Source organism: Copadichromis virginalis, linkage group LG2 (assembly GCF_057382275.1).
Source record: "Copadichromis virginalis isolate Kocher_CV1m ecotype Utaka linkage group LG2, C_Virginalis_male_GT1.1, whole genome shotgun sequence".
Classification (NCBI taxonomy): domain Eukaryota; kingdom Metazoa; phylum Chordata; class Actinopteri; order Cichliformes; family Cichlidae; genus Copadichromis; species Copadichromis virginalis.
In genome coordinates this window covers 5,505,096-5,532,782 of record NC_140619.1, presented here as the reverse complement: position 1 = coordinate 5,532,782, position 27,687 = coordinate 5,505,096, and the positions used below count along the sequence as shown (strand labels likewise).

The following is a 27,687-nucleotide window of genomic DNA, read 5'->3' as shown; positions in this document are numbered from 1 at the left end:
AAAATGAACGCCAGTACTGCTGCAGTATCACACTGTGACCACACTGCCAGAGCAACAGTGCAGCATATCACTATGCAGTGCAACTAGCTCTACTTCAAAGGCTTACATAAAAGAGATGGCAGAACTTTGCAAGAACATCAAAGAACCAAAAGCATTGTGCAATAACCACATCAGAGCAACAGAGGAAAAAAATCAAGCATGTTTCATAATTCTTTTTTTCAGATGGAGGTAGCGGTATGAGATCACACCATCAAACATGAAATTATTTCACACTCTACATGTCCCCCTCTTGGATACCTGAAGATGAAACCAAAGATCATATGACACTTCAGTTTGACGTCAACGGGCTTGATTTATTTAGGTGGTTGATTTTGACTTTCAAGTGGCTCGGGGACTTTATATCAAAATAGCTGTTACAGTACTGAAGAAATATCTGCAAGTATAAATTCTGATTCAAGTCTAGAGATGTAGGGAATTGAAGCAAGCTTTGACAAAAATCTCCTCTCCTCAGATTCATATAAAATCATCTGACAAAAAGCTGAGACTAAAGACAGCTGCAGTAATTTAAAGCGAAGGTGAATTTACAGTAACAAAGCAGCGAACGTCGATGCGATGTTAAATATGTGCAATCATGTTCATCAACCGAGCTTATTAGATAATTATGAGCACATTAATAATCAACAGACGGAGACAACGCACATTTTAATTCTTAAATGTCCAGGGGGAAGTTAAATTTAAACATGTAGTCCGTGACTCATAAAAGATCTGTTTTTTCCCTTCTGCCAACAAACAAGCACACAAGCAAATGCAGTCTCATTATTGTTTTTACTCACTTTGAGCTGACAACTCGTCGAGCTTCCGTTTGATGAAAAATCAACAGGACCTGTAGAGATAAAATCAGATTGATGTGTAAAAGTATTTTTGGCAGGATTTCCAAATGCAGGAAATTTGACTAAACTTAAATAGTAGCGACTTAAAAAAGGATCAAACAGGTGCAATTTTTCTAAAGGAAAATGTTTGAACTAACAACAGAAACAGAAGGTAAAATATTAGAGTGTATAAATATTTTCTTTATGATGTTTGCCACTTAGAGGATGCCGCAGCAAAAAGAATTTACTGGCACAACTTCACCTGCTTCCAAGGTGCATGGAAAGGATAAAAGAATTCGCGTTTCGGCTTGTGGCCTTCATCAGGGACCCTGATGAAGGCCACAAGCCGAAACGCGTTGGTCTATTATTAAAGTTGTTCATCTTCCCTCAAGTGTTGCTGGAGTTCCCACTTAGAGGATGCCTACAGCAAAAAGAACAGTTATTACTTAATCTGTTTGCTACATTTTGTAATACATTTGTTGCTACATTTAAATTATAAATGCACTGATTGTGTTTAACTGTGAGGATAAAGAGTCCAGTGATTTATATATGAAGGCCGAGCTGAAGACAAAGATGACATTGATTTATTCCAGGACTTTATACCTGTTAAAGGACAGGGAGAAGAGAGGGGATGGATAGAGATGGTTAACTTTCATTTCACATGGCAGTGAGAACAAGAAAATGATTTATCCCTGCCTTTTTTAATTAGTAACTCAGTCTCAGTCTGACTCAGTAAGGCATGTCATAATACATGTCGTATTTGTGAGACTTGCAAATGTACCGTAATAGGTCTCGTGTCTTCACAAACATCTCATCCACTGTAGCCGTTTCTCCACCAGCATCCCATTCATCCCAACTAAATGAGAACAAGAACAAAGGATTTTTGGGGTTCTTGCTGCTCTTCTTGCTCAGCGTGAAGCCTTATAATGCTAGGCTTGTACCATGTCCCAATTCAGAAATAGCTGCTTGTTATCATTCCTCTGATCTTCTGAGAACTGTTGCGCACGCTGATGGGACTACTTGGTAAGAGTGTTGGAAAAAAAACAAAACAGAGAGAGCTAATGATCTCAGGGACGATTTAGAGAGAGTGGACTGTGGATTCTTAGTTTCACGCGGATGAAACGGAGTTCACTGTTGTTCAAAAGCACTGTGTGTGTGTTGTGATGTGGCTCGGGTAGTGGGGAGCAACAGAACTATTTTTACACAGACCATGTGGATTGTGAGAAGAACAAATATTTCCCATGTGCATGGCAGCTATTACAGTGTGACATGAATGACATTTTCAGCTTCCAACAAGCAGTGGACAAAAACACTCCCGTCTCTTCAAGGTATGTATATTGCTGAACCTCATTTATAAGAAGAAATACTTAGAAAAGTACTTAAAGGAGTACTATAAGGAAACATCATGTGCACTCAGTAACTTTAAAACCACGCATTTCCAATCTCCACCAACATAAATAGAATATTAACCAAACTGCAAATGTTTACAGCTGAGTTCAATGACATACAAACGGTCATCAGGGATTTCTCGTGACTTCCACACTAATACAGAAGGTCCTGAAAAATCTAATATAAAAACACTTGCTATAACACCATAGTAAACAAATTATTTCACAACAAGAAAAAACAATCTTATGATGCAAAAAAAAAAAAAATACAACGGAGACTATATATATACACTTTACATTCTCTGTCTGTGATGCAGCAATGAGATTGTGAGAGTGTTTTAAGCAGTTGGGTAAAGCAACTTCTGAACTACCTGTTTTTCTTTTTTTTGCTGGGTTCAAATAATCCAATAAAAATGAACTGTATGAACCAGTGCTAAAAGCTGGGGGGGGGGGGAACTGTAACTTTAATATTTCTAAGATAGAGAAATTGTTTTAAGGACCTTGTTGAAATGAGATTTCCATTTTTAAATTAAAGCAAAATCACTCCTATGTTTTTAATCAGTGGCTAAACCTGTTACAGCTAAAACCACCAAATACTAAAAGCAGTATTTCTCTTCCTTCTTTGGGCTGCATCTACAGAGTCCCCGTAACATTTCAGAAGCAAAAACAGATGAAGCCCATATTTGTCTTCGCAGCAAGGACAGGTGTTGTCTATCTTATCTTTATAAGTTCAGTTTTTTCATAGAGTATAAACAGAGTATCCCTGAGTGTAAACACTGAAGCCCAGTGACTAAGACAGCCACGTCTAAATCAAAACCCTCAAGCAATGCATTGCAAATTCAAAACCTTATAATGTGGAGGTCATTTGATATTCCTGATAGCTTCGTAAATGCAGAAAAATAATATGCCCATATTTTACTATTTTTGGTCTGCGTGACCCTTCTTTTAGCAGGTCAAACAAAGTCCAGACGTCAGTCCTGAGTAAAGATAAACAGCAGCTCCAAGGGAAAAATAGAGGCGGGCCGGATGGTAACTGTATACTTGTGACTGATTGGACAAGATAAGTCTTTAAAAACTCGGATTGTGTTGAAATCTCTTTTAGTAAATATTAGTCAATGAACAAGGATACATCTTTGCTGCCACCGATTTGAATAAGTCATGAGTGGATGTCCGTACTTTGAGAAGAAGCATTTGTGCGTTCATATTTTTAATCACACTTACACTCTTGGATTTTTATCCCCTTTTTTCACATACATTAAATAGAAAAATGTTACCTACATTTCTAATCTTGTTGATGGGAAAACAAGTAACCAGAGGTGTTCTCTTTGTACTCCAGGTTATTCAAAAATAAACCTCCCAAAACTGAAGAAGATGAGGATGACTCCCAGGCAGGGGTCAACAAGGCCAGTAGAGGAGGAATTATCTATGGAGACTACCTGCAGGTACAAATCTATATTTGTACTGAAATTTGCATTTGTTGTTCAATCAAAGTTTTTATATCAATTGATTTCTCTCTTTCCAACCCTCAGCTCGACAAAATACTCACAGCTCAGGTTCTGCAAAGTGAACTAAAAGCCGATAAGATCCATGATGAGCACCTCTTCATTGTCACCCATCAAGGTAAGTTGAGCTTCATTTTGTTTGAAATTATTTTTTTCTCATTTTCTCAAGAAAGCAAAATTGAATCCAGTCATGAACTTTACTTAAATGTTGATTTGATTGTAAATCATTCACCTTGTTTACAGACAGTTAGAGACAGGTGAAAAATGAAAATCAATTTTAAATTAAAGGGAGACTCTTTCACCCCTATAGTGAAGGATATGGAGGTTTTTGGTTGCATCCACTTAGTGTGAGAAGCCGCTGCACACTAATAGAAATAGTTCAACCTTTTTTTCCTTCATTTCTCTCTTTCTCCACCAGTGAATAGAAAAATGTAAAAGCCTTGACTGCTTACTGACCTTTGTCCTTACCTCAAAATAAAATACTTATATATATTTATGACGCTTAAAGATCTTTTTTTTTATTATTATTTTAGCCTATGAACTTTGGTTCAAACAGATTTTGTTTGAACTGGACTCTGTGCGAGAGATCTTCATCAGCGGTCATGTAAGTTATATTTCTGTGGTAACAGAAGGTTAAGCAATTGTAAATTCATAATTAAAACAGAGAAAAATGAAATGTATCTTGCACTGCTGCTACTACTTTTAGATGCACACTGCAAATGTTAAAGATTGAGTGCTAATAAGAAAAATGAAGTCAATAAGATGAAGGATTTAAAATGCATTTTAAAGAAAACCATCAGTGGAGAACACCGTCACAATCACTCAGTGCCTCTGTTTAAAAAATTACATTCACTAGTCATACTGAAGTTTGTGATCAGGTATTTACAGACTAATAGCAGAACAGCAGTTGTAATTTAATATCTTGCTTAGGTAGAAATATACATTATATGTTATACTTGTAAAAAATATTGTTGGAAATACAAAAAGAACTAGTTATTTAATTAGACTGTTTCCTGACCTGCAAGCTTAAATATGATCAGCAATAATTCCCCTAACATTTGCTCTTCCTCTGAAGGTCCGAGACGAACGTAACATGCTCAAAGTCAACACTCGCATCCACAGGGTTGTGATGATCTTCAGACTGTTGGTTGACCAGTTTGCAGTTTTGGAAACAATGACAGCCTTGGACTTTTTTGACTTTAGGTAAACTCCTCTCCAAAAAGCAATATAACATGCACTCCTCCACAACGTTGCACTCTGGCTTAACTGTGTACATGCATGCTTATTTGTGTATACAGGGAATACCTGTCTCCGGCCTCTGGCTTCCAAAGCCTCCAGTTTCGGCTCTTGGAGAACAAAATTGGAGTTCCAGACAACCTGAGGGTTCCATACAACAGACGCCATTACAGGGACAACTTTAAAGGTCATGACAGTGAGATGCTGCTCTCCACTGAGCAGGAACCAACACTTTTAAAGTTAGTTGAGGTATGTTTTACAGCCACATACATGTGGAAGGGCTACCATTTTTGATTTAGTTAGTAAGTAATGAAAACACATGAATTTGTTGTTCTTTGTCCTGTTGGAGGACTGGTGGGCAATTAATTTTGCCAAGGTGCCACATGACAAACTGGGACTTTTGTAAAGGGCCAAACCAATAAACTGAACCCATTTCTGCTCAATATTAATTTTGTCTCTCTATAAGCTCCATGGTGTAGCCCTCTACGACAGTCCCAATTTCTCATGTGACCCTTTGGCGAAATTAATTGCTCACCCCTGTGCTAGAGCATACATGTGAGTATAAACCCTGGGCTGTTCTTTCAGGAGTGGCTGGAGAGAACTCCTGGATTGGAGGTGGATGGCTTCAATTTCTGGCAAAGGCTGGAAATCAATATACTTGATGGGTTAAATCAGGAGAAGGAGAAAATTGAGGTAAGAGATGGCTCCAGCTTTCAGAACAAACTTTTTTTCTTTTTCTTTTTTTGCTGTCCCTGGAGTACACCGATGACTGACAGAGACGGCTGTTTTTTTCCTCCCATATTTTCTTTTAAAGAAAATGCCTGATTCTGAAGAGAAAGAGGAACTGATGGCAGAGATGGTCAGACAGAGGGAGCTTTTCACATCTCTGTTTGACGAAAAGCGCCACGATCACCTTGTCAGCAAGGGTAAGTGTTTAATCAGATGCCATAATCACCGAGGCTTTATCATGTTTATTTACAGCCTCTATTTAACACAAAGTGAAGCTTATCTTGTGCAAGGTGTGGACTTTAAAATTGAAACTCTAGTTTACAAAAGGATGTAAACACCAACATTTCTTGTTACCTTGAAAATAAAAAATTTCCCTTTCGTTAACAAGGTGAGAGGAGACTCTCTTACAAGGCTCTGCAAGGTGCTCTGATGATATACTTCTACAGGTATGTTTAGTTTGTTTTAGAAGGTTTCCTCACCTTTAATGGTCTAGTGGTGACACTGTATGTTATATTTGCTTCCTATTCATAGTTTTAAGTTGTTAACACCTGGAGGCTGCAAACAGCTTCAGTGGAAAGTCTTGCACAAGAACGCCTCAGTGCTAGTCCCTGAGGCAAGGGTACTCATTTGTTCTTCCCACATAAATTTTCCATATCACAGGCCCCTTTGTGAAACCTGCCTGAAAATGTAAGCTTTATTAAAAGGTGTGGTAACCAGCTTTTTTTTTCTTTCAAATGGTTGCGGTAAGGACACATTGTCACTTGAGATTTACTGAGTCTATGCAAAAGTCAACAGAGGTAACTGAAGTTAGTGGAAGGTGATAACAGATGCAAAATTTAATACGGTAACTTACTGGTGGTAGTGAACAGGTGATAGTTGTGCTCATGTTATAGCTGATATGTAGAGAAAATAGTTGTTTTTTTTTTACATTATAATCTGTGAAACATAAAATCTTCTTCTTTTTTTTTTACCTTTAAGGGAGGAGCCAAGGTTCCAGGTTCCCTTCCAGCTGCTCACATCCCTCATGGATATCGACACCCTCATGACGAAATGGAGATGTAAGTACCGAGGCATCACCATTGCTTGCTACGTGTAAACAGAGTAAGAAAGTTTGAGGGGAAAGGAAAGTATATTTGTTTTCTACAGTGTGTTGTTTTTGCCCAAGGGCAGAACTGGACTAACAAAGAAGCCTACAAAGTTACTAAACTTTAAAGTTAGATTTGAACCCAAGAGGCAGAAGAACCTTATAACATCCTCCATGCCCGCTGATCAATACAACCTATCGCCAATGGACAAAATAACAATGGCTATTCCTGGATGTTTTCTCCCCTACTTTTTTGTAGACAATCATGTGTGCATGGTTCACCGGATGATTGGCAGCAAAGCTGGCACAGGGGGGTCGTCTGGCTACCACTATCTTAGATCAACTGTCAGGTATTGTATGATGTAAAATAATGTTATGATTAGACATTTATTTTCACACAGCAAGTATCCGAAACACTTCAGAGTTAATTTAGATAAAGACAGCACAGTGCTACTCTGCTTATCTTAATTAACTTGTCATGTAGCAGCTCCTTCTGTAATGCACAGTGACAATATATTTAAAGTTCAAAGAAACAACACAAGAGTAAAATAAAATGTGAACCGCAGTTTATTTTTTGCTTCTCAGAAGACGAAATTCAGCACATACTAAATAAATCATTCTATATTTGATCTTTTTAATTAGTGACCGATACAAAGTTTTTGTGGACCTTTTCAACCTGGCAACATTTCTGGTGCCTCGCCACTGGGTACCCAAGCTGAATCCCAACATTCACACTTTTTTGTACACGGCTGAGTGCTGCGACAGCTCCTACTGCAGCAGTGACGACTCGGATTAGAGTGCATCTCACTCGTCTGTCCAGGCTTTTTCACTTAAACAGATCTCCCAGCAGCGGATTATTTAGTTCAATGAGAGGTGAAAATCAGGTCAAAGAAATACATTTTGTTGATGTTCATGAGAAACAATGCATGGCATCTTGTCAGTGTACCTTTAAAGAACTCATACACTGAAATATGAAGTGTATGTGTTTTCATGAATGGAGGCAATTCAACATATGGCCAGTTTTATCAAACACTATATATTATTAAGAAGGATTTCAAATCTAGGTGAGATGAAATTCGAGGTCATGTGGTATTTTAATTTGACATTAGGTGAACTGGATGTTGGAGTGAAGAATAACGCAGACGGGTTGATTTGAAGGCGTGATGTCCTTACATCACACATAAATGCACAAAAACAGTAAACGTAACAAAGTAACTACGTTTGTACATATTAATGCTTAGCAAACAAGAGAAAATCAAGATAAATTATGCTGCAGGCTTATGATGCAATGTCTGACAGATAATAAATCAAATATTTAAACAGCCAAATTAAGACTATTTTACTTTAATCTTGACAGTGAGCCACAAAGTACTGCAGATGGCTCCTTGATAAGAGGTGCTCAGATGTTTCCTCAATAAATTTATGTAAATTGGCTGAGATTGACCTGAAAGCAAACAGATCAGTGAGAGCAGTGATCAAACTGTGAGTGCAAGGACAACGCTGGTGGCGATGATGAGTTTTTACAAAAATGGATCATCTTTCATCTCAGCACAGTGATGGTGTCATGGAGGGAGCCATTTCAGACTACTCAGATGTGTCTTGAGTGCATAAAGGTGTACAGCAAATGATGAACCAATGAACCAAACACATCAACGTCTAAAACAAAACCATTTGCACAGAATAAATATGAACCATAAAATTGTACATAATGTTGTTGTTGTTTTTGTAAAGTTTTAAATTAATTTTGTCATGTATTTATGCACTCATTAATGAAATATCTTTATAGCCAAATGTATGACTCATAACCTATGACATATATCTGTATGTATTTAATAAGATGTGTTTTATATGATGGAACAATTCATGTTATTGTATTTTTGCAGTGATGTGTTTTATTGTTCTATTAAAATTCAACACTTGCCAACAGTATGAAGTATTTTATTTGGTACTTTATTAATAAAGTATTTTATAAAAGTATTTTATTTTAAAGTGGTACTCGAAAGCAAACAGATGAATGATTTGAATTTTGGCACTGGCACACACACACACACACACACACACACACACACACACACACACACACACACACACACACACACACACACACACACGTCAAAGAAAAACAGCAGCCACTGAATCTGCAATGCCTGCAAAAAGAAAAAGAAAATAGAGAAATACTGTTATTCCCCAAGGAGATTCTGGACACTTCAGTGCACCCATCTTAAGCTGAAAGATCATATAAACATAAAATGTCAAGATCAAAGGTCAAACTCACCACAAACGTTACCACCTATTTTTATATAAACATAGCCCTCATTTCCCCATCTTGTTCCCCAGGAGTTCTGCACAATCCAGTACGGAATGTCCCCTGAAAGACAACATGCATTTAAGAATGAATTATTTACTAGGTAAAGAAGATCTACTTGTGTTTAGTATGTGTGCTGCACCCACATTAGACTGTTGCATAATCACTCCAATGCTTGCGTAATACCTAGAAAACAGAAGTGTTTGAAATAATTGATGTTAATGTAAAGTATTTTTGTCTAAACTATGCCCATAAATAAAGTATGAGATAGCTGCTACCACACAGCTGTAACCAAACTAGTGTTTAGCCTCTAATATTCATAAGTGTCCACTTTCTGGATCCCAAAAGAAGTAGATAAACATCGAACTAAACAGAACATCTGGTACATCACGTCAACATGAGTACACAAATTGTTAATGATTACAATTTCAGCTAACCTTTGATCACTGTATGCTAAGAGAACAGGGCATTAGGGTACAAGGTGAAATAGCAAAATACTTAATGATACACTGTAAATAAGGCAATTTTAAAAAGAAAACTCATACTCTGCTTTAATCTCGTAAATTACTTGCAACTAGACAAGCAGGAGTTGTAAAAGAGTTGAGATGAAATAAGGAACTTTGGTTCTTAGGACCTTGAGAAATTAAAACATTTTAATTTTATTTAGTCTTCAGATCTGACATGTAAAACTTTTTCCTCCTGCTGGCTCATATTTCTCTTGAAAGAAAAAATGTATTTTTAAGGATTCGAAATAAGCTAAAAACTCTGATCAAATGCAGGTTTAAACTACTTTCACAGTGGATTACAAACCTCTAAAAATCGAAAATTGTGTTAGCTCAAATAAATTATAAAGTCATATTTTTTAAACTATTCAAAATACTTTGTCTCACTTAAATGTGACATGTGGTAGTATTTACCGGTAGTGTCATAGCCGACAATCAGAATAGCATGGGTGGACCATTGGCTGGAGCAGTGGTATTGGATGATGCCTCCCAGGTAATCTTGCCAGCTTACAGCATCCACAATAGCAACCAAAGGGCCATATTGTACTAGCTGACCCATCATTGCCTTCTCTTGACCACTGGGAAAAAAAACAAAACAAAAACACAGCACAACGTGTTCTTATAATTACGTTACTACTCTAATGTAAAGTCAGGCAGTTAAATGTTGTACAAGAATATTTAACTAATCAACTTCAATTATCAGTACATCAGTTTTGTTTGATTTTTACTAAATGTGGTGCATTTTCTCCCGTCAGTTTGTTGCTCAAAAACTGGCCTCTTCAGTTACACTCTCTGTCCTTCCACAAGATGATTCCCGCTGGGGTTATGTCACGCTGTACTCTGCCAGCCTTACTACATATGGTGCTCGAAGCCCCTGTTTGTGCCAAATCTATACCGAAGAAAGTCAGAATAAAGTCATTTGGGTTTATGGTGAGGTTGTGTTAAAACTTTATGGTGTTTTGCAGCAGTAAAAATCTGGTTTAACCATGAGATTAGCCGTCTCTGTGACCTCCCCAAGTCTCCACCCTGCAGAAACATCCAATTCCAGCAGCTTGATAAACTCCGTGACCTAACGTTGAGACCCCTCAGAAGACACAAACAGGTCTAAGGAAAATGTTTAGACTGGATCAGTGAATTGTGGATGAGAGAACATGAGGAATTTAAGTAACATTGTGTTGATATGCAATAAATCTCAATATCAGCGCTTCACTTTCAAGTTCTGTTTAGGAAGGCAAAGTGGCTTTATTTACATGGCACACTTCAAACAGAGGGAAGTTAAACTGCTTTACACGGACAAAGGGAAGCATCAAAACTGTCATTCAAAAACAGTGAGCCACAATAAACTATAAATATAAGAGCACGGAATGACAGGTAAGTATGCAAAAGGAAATAAAATGCATCCAAAGAAAATAAAATATGAACATAACAGTCCGCTATGAATAAATCTACATTGCAGTTATGCCATTAGAAGCTGACCTGAAAACAACAACTATAAAACACAGAAGCCAATCCATCACAAACAAGGGAGAACAAGTGAGTTTTTGGGTTAAATCTGAAAGTGGCTAGATTGGCGTGCATGATATATCATCAGGAAGGAAGTTGTTTCCATCTGTATGCAGCACACTAGCAGAAGGCAGCCTAACCTAGTTTGATTCTAAGTGATTTATAAACCAGCAACAGAACTTGAAAGTGTCCGATTTAAGAATATCACCTTAAATTCTAACCTCTTGTTACAATTCTGGCAGCAGCGACTGAGAGGCCCGAGGCTGTCTGACAGGCTTTGGTGAAAACAAGAAATATTTATGATATAGAAATGAAGTATCACTGAGTTTCTGCAAACCTTTGTGAATTCCAAACCTTGGTAGTCAGTATACAGAGTGAGAATCTCCTGGCTATGGCATTCATCATGTATTTAACTTTTGTCAGGTAGCAGCTGGGGTGGCTGACTGTTTTACTTTTGACTCGTTAACACAAATTTCAACTCCACTAAAAAAGATGAATGTAAAAAAGATGTTTGTTGTTGTTTGTTTTTTAAAGCACTTCATGGAGTGTGCATGTAGTTGAAATAATCAGTTGAGTTTATGAACTTCTCTGATAAATGCCTCCATATTAAAGTAGAATGAACAACATGTTGGTAAAATCCCATTACAAAAATGCTGATTGTTTTATTTGTTTCCAAAATGGATTTGGTCCATGTGTACATTTTTCATAGCTGGGTGTCCAACCCGATTACTGAGTTTAGAAAAGCAGTATATTTTTGAATCGCTCTTGAGTTAAAGAAGCAAAATCAACCACATTCAGAGTCTGAGGTCTAGTTGCTATTTCTCCCTGTAGTCTTTTACTTCCATTACTACTTTAAGTCCTTAAACTGCTGTGTGAAGATAAGAGGTTATCTAGGCCATCTCACAGAGATCCAGGGTCCTGCAGCAGCAGTACAAATCTATTCTCAAGTTTAACTCTCCTTTCTCCAGCTTCCCATGGCTGTATCCTACAAAGCACAGGTTGATGAGGCACTCTGCCTCCATGGTATTGAAGGCCAGTTGATGGTACTGCAGATCTCAGCTCACTTGTCCCCCCATTTCCCTGACAAGTGATTTGTAGTTCTTTTACTTTGCACCAAGAGAGTTGCTACTACTTGCAGAATTATTGCCAGGCAGACAGTACTCCTGTTTCTTACTAGTCGTGGTTGTGATAATTTGCTGTGTTTTAGCACAGTAAATTATCACTACCAAGACTCTTTTCCAGTATATGGAGTCTATGATAAATGAGGTTTGTACCATTCAAGGTCATGGTTGCATACTGACACTGTAATAAAAATATTAGAAGAAACATGGCAGCCCTCCATGTTTTTAACAAATTCATTCATGTTTGGCAGAAAAACATCACGAAAACAACAGTTTCAACAATTAAACAATTAAAATGTATACTATTGTTTAAAAGATTGCACATAAATAAATAATAATAAACAATAAACATCATCTTAGGTTACTTGGATGCTCAGTTAAATCTGCTCTAACAGTGGGTTCAGAGCCTAGCTATGAAAGTATTATACTGAGAAGGCAAAATAACAATAACAACAGAAGGCATTACATATGCACGAAGCAAAGTCCCTGTTCTGTTCAATTTTAAGTAAAAACAATCAGATTCACCTTTGGGCCAAAAGAACTGACCCGGAGTTAAGAACCTCTGTGCTAGTGAGTTATCGATGTCTGTGTTGACAGAGTAAACACTGTGATTGCACAGAACCAATCCCACGCCCATTTCTCCGTCCTTGGTACTTTATGAAACCCACATTAAAGTTGCATGTTATTCTCCTTAAATTTATGAAGTTAATATTTTATTCCTTGTAGAAAACTTGATAAAAAAATAAAGTCTCACCTGAAGTCATGTGTTGTAAAGTTCTTTACGGCAACACCGCCATGTGACTGGGAGAAAAAATGGCAGATATCTGTTTTGGCCTTATAGGGATACTCAGACTGACTCACCAACTTCATTCTGGTCTGCAAAGCAAATAATGAACATTAGTACACAGCATTTCTGTTTTATTTCATTTTTCTTAATGTGTATGTCTAAACAATGTTACACAGATTTTATAGATGCTAAAGTTTTAAATCGTGTGATTCTACAGTGATGTGCAAAGGTTTTAAGCCACCCACTCATTTCCTTAAATTTTGCTAGGAAAATTGGGAAGCAGGTGCAGCAATTTACTGAAACATGCAAAGATATATGGGAATATAGTATATATATGCTCTGTCAAGGTGACCCCTTGACAGAGGCTCTCTGGAGGCCAGCCCATTGACTGATAGTGTTTTGACAAGATCCCCAACACCAGTGGCTGAAATGCAGCCCCAAACCACGACAGAGCCTCCACCATGTTTTACTAATCACTGTGGTACCTCTCCTCACTTCCTCCAAACCAAATATGTCACATCTGAATTCATCACTCCACCTGTTGCCACAGATTTTCAGTCCAGTTCTTGTTTAAGCTGACATACTTCAGTCTTTTCTCACCATCTCACTCTCTTCCTTTCTTAAAAATGGCTTCTTGACAGCCACCTATCCACTGAGAACATTTCCCATGAGGCTTCAGTGAACAGCAGAAGGATCATCTGAAGTGCAGGTGCATCTCTCAGGTCCTCTGTCAGCTTTTTGCTCGATTTTTACCCATTTTTTAAGGACATGACTTTCAGATAATGTTCATTTGCTGTAGATAGATTTTTTAAGGACTGTCATTTCTTCTTTTGTACTCCATATGTCCAGTTTACTCACTTTTTTGGTTTTTGGCTAAATTTTCTTTATAAATCACCTTGGTGCAAAAATATATTGTATGCCTGTAAAACTTATCATTGGCATTTTTCATATATTCAACTAAACAGGAAACAGGAACAAAGTATTGTTGAATTACTGTTCAAGACACTTACAAAATATTAGAAAGTTTGGCACCTTGGAAGCAAAGAACAGAAAAATGAGAGGTGGCCTCGGACTTTTAGACAGTACCATATTTTCAATTTCTCCTGTTGCCTTAGTGATACAGAAATGTTAATTGCAACCTTGGTCATTTCAGGTATTATAAGCTAAGATTCTGGAAGCATCTTTTATAAGACCTAAAAATCTGTTAACGTTGTGTGACTATCAGCATACCTGTTTTAACCAGTTCAGAGCCCGAGTTGTGGAGCCTCCATTACAGCCTGCGTTTTGGTAGGAGCAGTCAACAACCTGCTGCACACTGAGCTGCTCCAGCTGTGAGCCTCCTATGGCATGGACAGACTGTATGGCACCAACCACACTAAAAGCCCAACAGCTCCCACACTGTGAAGGTAAAATTACAGAAATGAGACAAAAGAGAAAAGAAAAAATCTCGCAAGCATTATTTAGATCCAGCTCCTGACCTAGAATCTATTCACACTGTACCATCCTAAGGAGCTATTTCTTATTTATTTCTGGAAATGAACTACCTATGCATATCTGTCTATATAATCCTACTATAATAATCATCTAAAAAGCCCTCTGCCAGTGTTATAAGACTGACACGAGATTTTAGACGGTTTAATCAAGTATCTTCAGTTTCTAAATGCTCTTCGCGGTACGTGATAATGTGACTGTGACCGATTGTTTTCTGCTGCCATCTGCTGACAGAAAAACCACAGGTATGCACACGCTTCAGAAAAATGTGAATATCTGCTTCAGTTAAAGGTCTTAATTTAAGGTTTTATGTCTATGGCTTATTTATTGTATTCAGACTGCAAAATAATTTCTCATATTTTATATCTGATATAGATTAAAAAATGCTTTCCTGAAACCAGTATTGCTTTTTTTGCTGGTACATACACTAGTTCATCATGTGAGGGATTCTTCTGTGTGTTTTGATTTTTTGCTTAATATTTGCACAAGCAAATATTATTCTCCAAACGGCATCCTAATATTGCATGCTCAGTTCACTTACTTGGCATAAATGTATTCCCATAGATGTAATGAAAAACTGAGCTCTCTGTTAAAATCCAATTTTTGCTGCTCAATATGGTTTCACGGCTTAAAATCAATGCTGAAAGCAAAATCAGTCAATATTGCCTGGTCTCAACATAAGTATGTGCTGAGTATACACAATATTAGGGCTATCTGCTTTTAAAGTGATCAAATGTTCTCAAGACACAAACATGGAATCAAGAAAGGTAAAAAAAAAAATGGATCAAGAAGCATTAACAAGATGTGAGTGGTTTGATATATCGGGTCTGTGTGCATCCTACAGCAGTTTATATTCTGTCTCACCATCTATGTACTATAAAAACTCAGCAGGTCCACAGGCAGAGCTAGAGAAAAAAAAAATCTGACCGGTAAAACCGCAGCAGAGGAGAGTGGTAGGTGAGAGTGGTCATTTAGTGCATCTCCCTGGAGTGCGAAACTTTACCTGAATAGAGCAAAGTAAAATATATGATCATGATGGCGTTCAGCTGAACCGGTTATGTCTCTCCCTTAGGACAACAGTTTTACAGCAATATCATCATCCCCTATGGCAAACTGACTGAGTAAAGAGATAAAGGACAAAAAGAGCAAAAAGTGTATCTTCAGCAGGGACAAGCAACAACTCCGTCTCACTAACCCTCTCCCTTCTGTACCCCCAGGTCCATTCTGCTCCCTGAGCAACAGCTCCAGAGGTTTAGCTTGTCATTGCTCCTTTGCTCTTCCACTACCATTACCGAGGTCGCCTTTGAGTCAAATATGCCTTTTCCTCTCTGGTACTTCATATTAAATGCTTCATATTTGAAGAGCGTTCCCAATGTACTCATCTGGGAAAAAAAGTCTCTTTCCACTCACCTTAATTCTCACTTTGAGACATGTGACAACAAGAATGTTAGACTTTTTTTTTAATGAAAAAAAATGTCTGCATAAATTCTTAAATATTCTATATTTCAAAGCTACCACATTTCAGCTTGGATGATTAGGCATTCGAGATTACTAAAAAGAGTTTCAAGTTTTGATTGTCCAGAACACGGGAAAGAGTTTGGTGCCGAGAGAAGGCAAAAGAGTTTCTGGGTCTTGTTTACATACGCTTTCTCTATAGATGAAAAATAATTTTTAACTTGAATCTGTTGATGAAGGGATACACTGGGTTCAGTGACAACGATTTTCAGAGTCCTCTCTGAGCCCATGCAATGATCTTCAGTACAAAATCTCAGTTGTCCCTCACATAGATGTATATGATGAAATCCCTACATTCTTTTTCTGTTAAGAAATGTTATTCTTACACTTACAATACCAGCCACACATTCTCATGTCAACATTTGATGCGTTTTGTCTTCTCTGTGTTATTTTCAATTAGATGCTTTTAAATTCAATTCAATTCGATTTTATTTATATAGCATCAAATCACAACAACAGTTGCCTCAAGGTGCTTATGATCAACTAAAACCACTTAAAATTGCTTTTATTTTACAATTTTCACATCTTTTTTCACTTTGGTGGGGAGAAAAATAATAAATTACAATAAAAAATGTTTAAAAAGTGTTAAATGTATATTCACCCTTAAAACTGAAGCACTGAAGTCTCTTGCACAGGGCATCATAAATTTTCACCTACTTAAAAGTGAAAAGCAAAGAATCACCTGACAAGTGTCTACATCATAATTTTGACTGTGTTACTGGTGAAGACTTGCATTCATTATCAAAGCCTGTGTAGTATTTGGTATTCTGTACCTGTTTGTTGATTGATTGCTTTATTCATAAATAATGAAAAGGCATGACTTTATATGTCCAATTATGTCTCTGCATCTAAAGCATCTCCAGCTAACCTCCCACATGTACAGTATACCTACAGTATCATGTGTAAAACTTACTGCTTGCTGGTCCTGGACTGGTGCCACGGCTGCCTTGTCCCTCCAGTCAAATTTGTCTGGGAGCTCCTTTACACTCAGTCCAGAGAAGAGAGGAGCTCTCTCATAGACTGCTCCCAGGTACAGATCTGTGGATAAAAGATACAGTTCAAAGTCATTCTTTTTTTATACAAACACAAGTGTAAACTATGATTCTGCAGACTCAGCCTAGTTTAACAAAAGGCAGGACAGAAATATAAATTAATAAAATGTCCAAAGGATTCACTAAACATACCTCTATGTCAAAATATCAACCTACCTCTGAATTCCTCCTGTGAAAGGTCAGAGAATTGGTTGATACCATACTTGGCAGACTGTGTTTCTGTGGAAAATGAGTTCAGATAGGTGTGCCGTATTGTAGCTCTCTGCAATTACACAAATGAAACGGTACAATGATATTAAATGAGAGGGGGGGAAAGGAAAGAAAAACATAACAGTAAACTCTGGTCTTTAAAATAAGTTGTTCATGTAGATATTCAATACTTTTGATAGAAAGGGCAATTAAAATAATCTACATTTATGTATTTGAAACCTCTCAAAACTTTTCTTATCCAACTCTGACTAAGAAAACACACAATTGTTAATATAAAAGCCAAAAAAAACTCTAAGCATGTTATGCTGACAGATGTTAAAACATATTAAGCAGCTTATAAAAGATACCATCCATTAATACCATCCGGCCCTGTATGCTTCAGGAAAAACTGAACAGGATGGAGGTGGACCCCTGCCTGGTGGCTTGGATCTCCGACTACCTCACCGACAGACCACAGTACGTCAGGCTGAAGGACATCACGTCTGACACAGTGGTCAGCAGCACAGGAGCACCACAGGGAACTGTGCTGTCCCCTCTTCTCTTCACCCTGTACACCTCTGACTTCTGCTACAACTCTGAATTATGCCATATTCAGAAGTTTGCAGATGACACGGCCATCATGGGGTGTATCTGGGATGATCAGGAAGAGGAGTACAGAAGTCTGGTGAGGAACTTTGTCGCATGGAGTCACACAAACCACCTGCAACTCAACACCTCAAAGACCAAGGAACTGGTTGTGGACTTCGGGAGGTCCAGAGAAGGTCCACTGCCGGTTCAGATAGAGGGGGAGGAGGTGGAGGTGGTCAACAAGTACAAGTACCTCGGGCTGTGGGTGGACAATAAACTGGACTGGTCATGCAACACAGAGCACCTGTATAAAAAAGCCCAAAGCCGACTGTACTTCCTCAGGAGGCTGAGGTCTTTTAACATCTGCAGGAAGCTCCTGAGGATGTTTTACCAGTCGGTGGTTGCTGGAGTACTTTTCTATGCTGTGGTGTGCTGGGGAGCAGCACAGCAAAGAGGGACTCATCCAGGCTGGAGAAACTGATCAGGAGGGCTAGCTCTGTGGTCGGCATGAAGCTGGACACTCTGGTGACAGTGGCAGAGAAAAGGACATTAAAGAAACTGATGGACATTATGGACAATGCTGGGCATCCTCTGCACACGGCCATAAACAATCAGAAGAGTCTGTTCAGTGACAGGTTGCTTCTCCCCAAGACAAGAACTAACAGACTTAAAAACTCCTTTGTCCCACACGCCATCAAACTGTTTAACTCCTCTCTGGAGGGGAGAGGGAGGGGAAACAGGAGGACAAAGGAGGGGGGAACAACTAAGCTGTAGTGCCTCTTCACCTCACTGTACAATACCTTGTGCAATACTTTTTGTAAATAGTCAACAGTGCAATAGACTCAATACTTGAAATGTGCAATTCACTTGTATTTTTATTTTTTATTCCTATTTATTCTATTTATCCCCTTTGTATATTTTATTTATATTTGTCTCTGTATTTATATATGTGTGTGTGTGTGTGTGTGTATATAACAATTCTATAACTGTAACTTCGGTCGTTGCTGTGCTTTTTTTGGAAGTCGAATTTCCCAGAGGAACCCACCCGAGGGATTAATAAAGTTCTATCTTATCTCTTATCTTATATCAATATACACAGTATAAAACTGTGGCGACCAGTTGGGAAATAAGGAAGCAGGTAAGAGTGAAAGACTAAATTAAATGTTCTTGATCGCACAGCTGCTTTTATTTCATACGACTTCAGCTATTAAGCTGCAACTTTATGTTCACCTCCCTCATGTTACTCGGAACACCAGTGTTAACTATTGTTCCAATGTTGTAGTACAATTTTCACTTAATCTCAGTTTATGCCAGTATTTGTATGCTTTTTATATTTATATCTATATTTAATGTAACATCCACCAAAATTTCCAAAATTATTTTCGGTATTTCCTTCTTCTACGTGAGTGGGCGTGGTCTAACAAGAAGTACTCCCCCAGTTTGTTTTCAGTTTTCTGTCTGAGCACTTCACACTTGCTAAGTGTGGCACTTGAGAATTCTTCTACGCCTCCCTCACTTTACATACCTGAAAACTGAGATGACGGCGACTAAATTCCTCGCTGCTTACTTCATACGTGCGGTGAAACTGCTTTTTGTATGCCCCGAAATCAGCGGCAGAGCCGTTTAACTGAGTCCCAATTTCACTTGAGTTCACATTTTGGCAAAACACAGGAGAGACAATTAATCCGAGAGCGACCACAGCGGGTATGAACACCTGACAAGCCCTCATTTGACGAACAAATGTCAGCTGAGAAAACATCCACACGGGGAAGCACAAGCGTTTTGATGTTCGCGGAAAAGGGTGAAGATTTGTCGCGCATGCGTTGTAATCAAGAGGCGTTCCCTTGGAAACGAAAGAAAGTTTACTACGACGAGCGCTGGTTGATAAAAAAATTTGCATGCAAAAAATGTAAACTATTTAAAACGCACATAAAGTATTTTAGGTGTGTGTGTGTGTGTGTGTGTGTGTGTGTGTGTGTGTGTGTGTGTGTGTGCTGAAATGAAGTTTAATTATTCACATCAGTTTTATCTAGATTCAAATGATCGTTTATTCAACTGACTGCAAGACAATTAAACACATGTTCAGCCAAACTAAACCAGAATTTAAGCCCCTATATTTAGTTCAACTCATGCAAAAAGACATTTTAATGAAAAATATGAATTAAATGCTGCCATGACTTACATTTTTTGGGGAAATTACATCACCTCTGCAATTAAAACAAGTTTGTAAGTTTGAAATTTATATAACTTGAGCCCACCCACATCCAAACATAGTGTACACTTACATTTCAGTTGTTGCAATCAGGCACAGTAGCAGCTGCAGAGAATTTTTTCCAGCCCGTGCTTTGTCAGGACCAGCCAACTAGTCAGTGCACTGGGAGGAAAAAGCAGGCTACTCTTATGCTTTTTGTAGTGGCATCTGATCCTGCGTTCATCATAACCAAAGCTCTTCTGTATCGTGCCAGAGGAAATGTCAGACCATACAGAGGAATTCACCAACAAGCCCTTCGCAGCCCAGTTGTCCAATGTTTACCTCAGCATCTTGGCACTGTTCTGCTTTAAGCTTTTTGTTAAGATCTCTCTTAACTTGCTGACATACTTCTACATTGTCCGTGGGAATCGCAAAGAGGCTGCCAGGATATCAGCAGAGTTCTATGATTATGGTCAACAACACAGTGAGTACTCTGAGACAGGTCGTTTTAAAAAACACTAACACTTGATTTGTTATTAATTTGGTTACTTTGTTTAATAAAATATATCTGTACGATGATGGCAAACACATCTTAAATGTAACCACAATATAAATAAATTATGGTTACAAACACCCTGCAATGCATTTAACCCCAACTGTAAAAGGTCAGAGGTCAAATGTAAATGTTTTCTTTAGAATCCTACAGAAGCCTTCCATGCACACAGACACACACACACAATTTCAGTGTTTACAAATGAGCTATAAATACTGCATTGCTAATCCAATGAGTATAAAAGCCATTAATTGTGTTCACATTAATACATACTAGAAATATCATTGATAGCCCACTTTTCTTTCATTAGCTTAAAAGCTACTTAGAAATCCTGAACTGTACATTCAATATTAAATGAAGACACTGTTGGCCCGGCAGCTCTTTCTCTCTAATGTATTAATAGAACGCAGTCATGATATCCCCTCCCCCAGCCGCATCCTGCCCTAGTTTCCATTCCCAGCTATGCAGTGCACACTTTCACGCAGCCACCAAAACAACACTCCACATTCTCAGGAACAGGCGGTTCGAAGGCACATTCTGAGGGAAGACAGACACGACAACAACATAATCTGTACTATCATCCAAAGGGCTGTTTAATCTAAAGTGTACCCACTCCATGGAATACTAATTGACCAAGCTCAGGGTATTTGTCACGGTCCCGTAGAGATGGTCTTTCTTGTTCTGAGAAATCTGTTTGATGTCTCTAGCTGGTCCTGTCTGTATTTCAGATTATAATGTCAGTCAGGGAAAATAAGGTGCATGAATAAAAAAGCATGATTTAATAGAAAACATTGAGTGGATTATTGTATAATTTATAAAGAATATGGATGAAAGGATGGATGAAGATGATGACGATGAGAACGTGTGGAATGCATCAGCTGTTATTCTGGACATTGACTCAGGTGTGCCTGAAGACATTTCTTCTTTTTTCTGGAGTTCCTTCTTTTTTATTAAAAGGACACAGCCAGTTTGGCAGGTTTACTTTCATTTGTCATGTGAATGGAGTGTGATAGTGCAGAGTTTAATGCATCAGGAATTTTCAAGCGCTGTTAAGTCACATAACCATATGCTGCTGGGTGCATTAACTCTTGGAAGATGAAAGGTAAAACGTGACTTGAGAGGTTAAAACACCTACTTGCTATGTTTAGATGTGTGGCAGGAGAATGCATATTTGAAGCTTTCTCTGTACTGTTGATTTTATTTTTATTTCTCTGGATGAGAGAATAAGGTAAATAATAATACATTTAAGTGTTCAATACTGAATTGAATACTGAATTCATATTCCTGTCACAGGATCTTGGGCAGACCGCTCACCCCTCCACGATGCTGCCAGTCAGGGCCGCCTCCTGGCCTTGAGGACCCTCATTTTACAGGTGAAGAAAAACACAATTCCCTTGGAGGCAGGCGGGTAATGTGTAACCTCTCATCTGCAAACATGAATCCTGTTGTAACCATCTCTTCCACAAGCCAGTTTGGTTCAGTAACTTTGTAGATTTATCCACACCTTGATAAAGAGATCAAGGTATGGATAAAACTCTGGAGACTGCTATAAAGTTATCTGTAAGACTTGTATAAAATTATTACCTGGGTCAAGATTACAATATAGCATATGCTTGGTATGCTTGTAGCAGCAATATTTTTTAATGAGAATAACACAGTATACACCTACCAGATAAATTATTGATAACTATTTCCATATTTCACTACGTAGTTCTAGCTTTCCATGCGGCATAAAAATGCTAATAATGTTAGTGATCCAACAGGGAAGATACTGTTTCACGCTATCTGTCAATTATAAGAGTTGATGTATCAGTGCATATTAAAAAAAATATATATAAGATATAAAGCTGTTCCTTACACGGCAGCACAGTGGTGCAATAGTAGGCATTGTTTCCTCAAAGCAAGAAGGTCCAAATCCCCTGACCAGCTGGGACTTTTCTGAGTGGAATTTGTATGTTATCTCTTTTGCCTGTGGTTCTCTATGGGCACTCTGGCTTCCTCCCATAGTCCAAAGACATGCGTGATAGGTTAAGTGGTAATTCTAAATTGGCTATAAGTGTGGATGTGAGCATGAGTGTTTGTCTGGCTCACTGGGTGAGCCCTGATACAGACTGGTCACCTGTCCAGTTTTACCCTTCAAGCTTAAGACCAGTGGGATTATCTCCAGCCCCATCACGACCCTGAACTAAATAAGCCGATAAAAATGGATGCATGGTTCTGAACAGCTCCACAAATCTTGTAAATACCACCTAAAACGAATTAAAAAAACACGACATAACACACACTCTGTCATTATTTTCATGATAAAAAATTGAGCCAAAGTGCAGAAACAATTATGTACACCCTAAATGCATTAGGGTAAAAGCATCTGAGTAACTGATCATCAGCAAGTGTAACCACTGATATAAGAGCAGACATTTTGGCACTTGCTGGTCTGGAGCGTGCAGGTGTGTGTCAATGTTTAGCACATTGCCAACGAATAAGGAAAAACTAGGCGATTATCTTAAAGAAGCAATTGTTGCTGCTGATCTGTTTGGGAAGACCAAATCATTCTACAGTGAGAAAGATTATTCACAAGTGGAAAACATTCAAGACAGTTGCCAAATTCATCTCTGCAATGCCCAGAGACACTGCCAAAAACCCAAAAGCTACATCTCATTATAGTACAATTAGGAAAAGACTGAACTAATATGGTTTGTTTGGAAGGGTTGCCAGTAGAAAGCCTGTTCTCTCTAAAACGAACATGGCAGCACCTGGAACCAATGTCCTAAGTGGAGATGTTTGGCCATTATTCACAGTGCCACATCTGGCAAAACAGAAACACAACATATCAGCACAATCGCTTCATAGTGACAGTAATTGTTCATAGTAACTGTCAAGCTCAGTGGTGGAGGGGTGATGATTTGAGCTTCTTCTGCAATCACACATCCTGGGCCCCTAGCAGTCACTGAGCTAACCATGAACACCGTTCAACACCATTCTACAGTTAAAGATGAGGCTATCTGTTAGAGCTTAGCTGAAATTTGGTCACAGACTAGAACATCACCACAAGAGCAAACCTACAACAGAATGGCTGAAAAAGAAAAGACCCAAGGTGTTGCAGTGGGACAGTCAAAGTCCAGATCAACCTCTTAGCTAAAATGCTGTGGTGAGACCTTGAGGAAGCTGTGGATAAATCCCCACAAACCCTGTTCTAAAGAACAATGTCAGAGTAAAGTTTGTTCTACAAGCTATTGAATCATGGAGTGTACTTAATTTTTCACATAGTGCTAGGATTTTGGCCTAGTTTTTGGAAAATAAACAATGGCATGGTTTGATATATCATGTATTGTACAGTAGTTCAAAGGCCTTATTTACCCAAAGATTTTCTTTTTAATTCATGGCCCAAACCCCTGGAATTGTAAGAGATTGTACTTTCTATTCACTGCCCTATTTAACACTTTAAACCTGTACATACTTAACAACAGTTCATAAGTTTCAATATACAGGCTAGCTAAATGCCAACAACACAAAATGTAAATACTCAAACTTGTACTATGGGTTACAATAACCACATGGTTTTAAAAGTAATGTGATTTTTGTAGTTTTTATGGCATATACATGCCCCTTATGTATAGTGTGTGAGGGGAGTTTGACCATGGAACTATTATTTGAGCATATGCTAAGGAAAGAATAATCACAAACAAAAACAAGTACAATACTAATACAAATGCATTAAAAGTGAAATCTCCACTTGCATTTCCAGCTGCTCACAGAGTGTGCTACAAAAAAGCCTGTGACTTCAGCTACAGAGGAAACAATGCTTTGCTCTAGTCAGACAAATTCATAACAAAGTAGGACAATTATTACAGGACTTCAGATGGTAATTTATTAGCTCTTTACTGGCTTTAAGTTGGATTTAATTGGTTTAATTAGCAGGCTTGTTAATCTCTGCTGTTGAAATCATCACAGTTTGAAAATCGCTAAGAACCCTGACTGAAGAGAATGTCTGTGTTTTGTAAGAGGAGATAAACTTTATTAATGTTCTTGTTCATTTATGAGTTAATGTCCCATAAATATCCATGCCCACTAAATATTTGTGGCTATTTGATTCTGTTTCCAGGGTCACAATGTAAATGTTCTGACTATAGACCATGTAACACCCCTGCATGAGGCCTGTCTTGGAGACCATGTTGCCTGTGCCAGAGCACTCATTGATGCAGGAGCAAATGTAAGTCCTATAGTGGCCTGGTGACTCTTTAATGTTGCCATGTTGCACAGGTCAAATTAAATTTCCATGGCTGGGAAAATCTGGGTAAGGGTAACAAATGAGCAATGTCCTGTTTCAGTCACTGCAGAGCTATTAAGTTGTTGTTGTTCCCTTTCAACTGTACCCCCAGGCTGTTACTATTAGTCAACTTGCATGATTAAATAAGGCCTAAATATAAGAATAAAAGGAAAATGTGTTCACAGGTCAATGCTTCTACAATTGATGGAGTCACCGCTCTGTTCAATGCCTGTACAGTGGGCAGTGTGGCATGCACGGAAATCCTTCTGGAAAATGGAGCAAAACCCCAGAGTCTTGTATATCAACCTTCTCCGATACACGAAGCAACCAGCAAAGGTATGTCATGACCAACGATTTTACAAAAATTCACAAACTGATTATTTTCAGTATTTTTTGTGATTCAAGTTAGTGTTACATGATTATGCATGTCATACTGTGTGGGTGTATGTGAAACACAATGGAAAGATATTCCCTTGCAAAAAGAGACTATTCTACATGGACCATTTACTTCAAAGTGAGCCAGTGTTAGAGGACCAGTCCTAAGAGACTTAAGCTTGTGAGAGCCAGCTTTTGCTGATGAGAGTTATTATTTTTGACTAACGGTATAATCAGAGCACTATAATCAGAAAATAACCCAACATTATCGCAGTTCCCCTCACTGCAGATTACGCTTGACTTTCGACCTGATTTTGTGTCCTTTACTGTGCTATAAGCACGTTCTTACATGCACTATGATAAACAGCTTTAGCTATAAATCCAACAGGGCCTGAGCAGACAGCTTGGAGAATTATTTTGCATTGTCACTTACTGATTACTGACTTCACGCTTCATTACTTCCAGGTCATTACGGTTGTGTAGAGGCTCTGGTGACTTGGGGGGCAGATGTCGACATGGACATTCCTCACCTGGGCACAGCACTATATACAGCCTGCGTCTGCCAAGAGCTCGAATGTGCCAGGAAACTCCTGAGGGAAGGTCAGTTCGTAGAACTGTGTCGATGTTTACAGAAAAGTCCTATGTGAACATATGGACTTAAGCGCATTAGAAACACAAAAACAAACTGATATATAATAAATATATGCATGCTCAGAGGATTTTAGAGGCCTCTGGGGGGGGGGGGATAAAAACATTTAAACAACAATATGATAAATTCTGTGCTAGGAATATGACAAACAATGAGACTGCAAATTGTCAAGTGCAAAAGGTGTAACAAAGAGCTAATGAGAGCTCTATCACATAAGAAACAGACAAACTAATTGTTTTATTAGCAGCAGCCTTAGTAAACAAGAACTTAATACAAGCACAGCACACATTGCAATTTCAATAAGAAGTGGGACCACATTTATACCCAACAAGTGACTGATTACATATACAAGTGATTAGTGTGCCCATTTGTGTCTCACTGCAGTCTTTGAAATAAGGTACTAATTTAGGCAAGTAAAGAAAAGGTAAATTAAAAATATAATCACAAATTAACCAAAGCTACTTGTACTTAACAATACAGGTATCTGATATTGGAGTTTTCTGATTGGACTATGGATAATTATAGTCTCCTCCATGTAGGTGCAAATGTACAGAAAGGTAAATCCCTGGATTCACCTTTACATGCAGCTGCAGAAAAAGACTGCACAGCTGTAGTGAAGTTGCTGCTGGACTTTGGCGCAGACATTAATGCCAGGAACACAGAGTTTCAGAGGCCAGTGGATGTGGCTCCACCCAGCAGTCTTACAGAAGGCTTTCTACTGCTTTATGAAGGTATGAGTTTACTTTTTGCTTGGTTTCGTTCGCAATCATTGATCCCTTCCTGACCTTGCTTTGATCTGTTTCTGTCTTTTTTTTAACCACCAATTAACAGTGATAAATAATGTTTTCCTGTCTCCTTTTCATAGCTACACCACGGTTGCTTAGCCAGTTGTGTCGTCAGTGCATCAGAAACTGCGTTGGACGCGACAGACTCCACCTTCTTTCCCATCTTCCTCTGCCTAACAGGATCAAGAGCTACCTGCAGTACCAATGACAACAGACTATGAAACTGTCTGCCTAAATGGGACTTGCAGGAAGAAGCCTTGGACACCAAAAAATTATATCAACTCCACACTCCTCTTAACTTTAATTTTAGCTTCCAGTCAATCCAGTAAAAGCAATTAATTTGAATTAGCTACACGGCCGAGTAGCTGACTGTAGCAGCTGTGTTGAGCTGGCCTGATTCCCATGTGAGGATGTGTGGACCTGGATAAATGTAAAGCAGGATGCCACTAAAACAAACTTCCAGGATTAGTTTTCCCTAGGTTAATTTTGTTTGAATAACATTAATAATAAATATTTTGTTTTCTGTTCTGCAGTGTTTAGAAAATGCCTTACTAGTTGCCAGTGAGTGCTGCACTTTATATTTAAACCCCCCCATAAAAGATTCGAATATCGTGTAAATGCACACTATATGCTGTATGTTAATGAATGTTCATTGTTTCGCATTTAACATTAGATTATTAAAAATCTGTTTTGAAACCTGTTGCATTCAAATATGTCTTTCCCAGCAGCCACATGGTGGATTTGTTACTGATGTTTGTCTCAGTGGTGGAACCAGTTATTCAAAAAGTTGACAAGTTTAAGCTTGGATTACTGACCGCTGACAACTGCTCAGATGGAAATGTGTGTAGCTGAATGGAACTTTCATGCTCTAACATATTATTAACAAGATATTCATGTGCCATTTGATAATATTTTGGCCGTATTTTGATTTTTTATTTCATATATCTGAGTTTAGCTTCAGTATTTCTAATGAATTATTTCAGTTTCATTGTTATATTACATGCA

The 27,687-nt window shown here is 38.2% G+C and overlaps 3 protein-coding genes and 1 long non-coding RNA gene across 11 annotated transcripts in view; 2 read left to right on the top strand and 2 right to left on the bottom strand.

Moving 5' to 3' along the window:
• LOC146716863 (uncharacterized) overlaps window positions 1-1,145 on the bottom strand; it is a 30,067-nt gene extending 28,922 nt beyond the window's left edge. The window contains exon 1 of the long non-coding RNA XR_014922357.1: window positions 834-1,145. This is a non-coding gene — a long non-coding RNA (uncharacterized LOC146716863). The remainder of the gene's footprint in view (window positions 1-833) is intronic.
• Window positions 1,146-3,347: 2,202 nt separating this feature from the next.
• Window positions 3,348-8,737, top strand: tdo2a (tryptophan 2,3-dioxygenase a). Its single transcript, XM_085469020.1, has 12 exons — window positions 3,348-3,450; window positions 3,594-3,699; window positions 3,787-3,877; window positions 4,293-4,363; window positions 4,835-4,962; window positions 5,058-5,244; window positions 5,581-5,688; window positions 5,810-5,921; window positions 6,113-6,170; window positions 6,703-6,782; window positions 7,068-7,158; window positions 7,451-8,737. Exons 1-12 carry the CDS (start codon window positions 3,416-3,418, stop codon window positions 7,602-7,604), a joined length of 1,221 nt encoding a protein of 406 aa, XP_085325146.1. The 5' UTR covers window positions 3,348-3,415; the 3' UTR covers window positions 7,605-8,737.
• On the bottom strand, window positions 6,776-19,817 carry ctso (cathepsin O). 6 transcript variants are annotated; one of them, XM_085469032.1, is made up of 8 exons: window positions 19,388-19,666; window positions 17,242-17,347; window positions 16,947-17,071; window positions 14,258-14,425; window positions 12,995-13,116; window positions 10,031-10,194; window positions 9,084-9,176; window positions 7,477-8,955 (listed from the first exon to the last, which is right to left on the bottom strand). In XM_085469032.1, exons 1-8 carry the CDS (start codon window positions 19,619-19,621, stop codon window positions 8,921-8,923), a joined length of 1,047 nt encoding a protein of 348 aa, XP_085325158.1. In that variant the 5' UTR covers window positions 19,622-19,666; the 3' UTR covers window positions 7,477-8,920. The 6 variants fall into 6 exon arrangements, 5 of the variants coding, with proteins under 5 accessions (XP_085325193.1, XP_085325158.1, XP_085325160.1 ...); XM_085469034.1 differs by lacking the exon at window positions 7,477-8,955 and adding an exon at window positions 9,260-9,299 and having other exon boundaries at window positions 9,114-9,176; window positions 19,388-19,817; XR_014922334.1 differs by lacking the exons at window positions 7,477-8,955; window positions 9,084-9,176; window positions 10,031-10,194 and adding exons at window positions 10,206-10,505; window positions 10,602-10,720 and having other exon boundaries at window positions 19,388-19,817.
• Window positions 19,508-27,547, top strand: asb5a (ankyrin repeat and SOCS box containing 5a). 3 transcript variants are annotated; one of them, XM_085469081.1, is made up of 8 exons: window positions 19,508-19,566; window positions 20,328-20,537; window positions 21,900-21,979; window positions 24,709-24,816; window positions 25,059-25,209; window positions 25,714-25,848; window positions 26,437-26,628; window positions 26,763-27,546. In XM_085469081.1, exons 2-8 carry the CDS (start codon window positions 20,333-20,335, stop codon window positions 26,888-26,890), a joined length of 999 nt encoding a protein of 332 aa, XP_085325207.1. In that variant the 5' UTR covers window positions 19,508-19,566; window positions 20,328-20,332; the 3' UTR covers window positions 26,891-27,546. The 3 variants fall into 3 exon arrangements, with proteins under 3 accessions (XP_085325207.1, XP_085325217.1, XP_085325227.1); XM_085469091.1 differs by lacking the exons at window positions 19,508-19,566; window positions 20,328-20,537 and adding an exon at window positions 20,987-21,508 and having other exon boundaries at window positions 26,763-27,547; XM_085469101.1 differs by lacking the exons at window positions 19,508-19,566; window positions 20,328-20,537 and adding an exon at window positions 21,547-21,708.
• Window positions 27,548-27,687: the final 140 nt, after the last annotated feature.

Coding starts and splice junctions, on each gene's coding strand:
- tdo2a (XM_085469020.1), top strand. CDS start 3,416: ATGAGTGGATGTCCGTACTTTGAGAAGAAGCATTT. Junction 3,700..3,786: donor TCTATGGAGACTACCTGCAG/GTACAAATCTAT, acceptor TCCAACCCTCAG/CTCGACAAAATACTCACAGC. Junction 6,171..6,702: donor CTGATGATATACTTCTACAG/GTATGTTTAGTT, acceptor TTTACCTTTAAG/GGAGGAGCCAAGGTTCCAGG.
- asb5a (XM_085469081.1), top strand. CDS start 20,333: ATGTCAGACCATACAGAGGAATTCACCAACAAGCCCTTCGCAGCCCAG. Junction 25,210..25,713: donor ACACGAAGCAACCAGCAAAG/GTATGTCATGAC, acceptor CATTACTTCCAG/GTCATTACGGTTGTGTAGAG. Junction 25,849..26,436: donor CAGGAAACTCCTGAGGGAAG/GTCAGTTCGTAG, acceptor TCCTCCATGTAG/GTGCAAATGTACAGAAAGGT.
- ctso (XM_085469034.1), bottom strand. CDS start 19,762: ATGCAAATTTTTTTATCAACCAGCGCTCGTCGTAGTAAACTTTCTTTC. Junction 14,426..16,946: donor CAGTCCAGGACCAGCAAGCA/GTAAGTTTTACA, acceptor TTACCTTCACAG/TGTGGGAGCTGTTGGGCTTT. Junction 13,117..14,257: donor CTCTGAACTGGTTAAAACAG/GTATGCTGATAG, acceptor TTTGCTTTGCAG/ACCAGAATGAAGTTGGTGAG.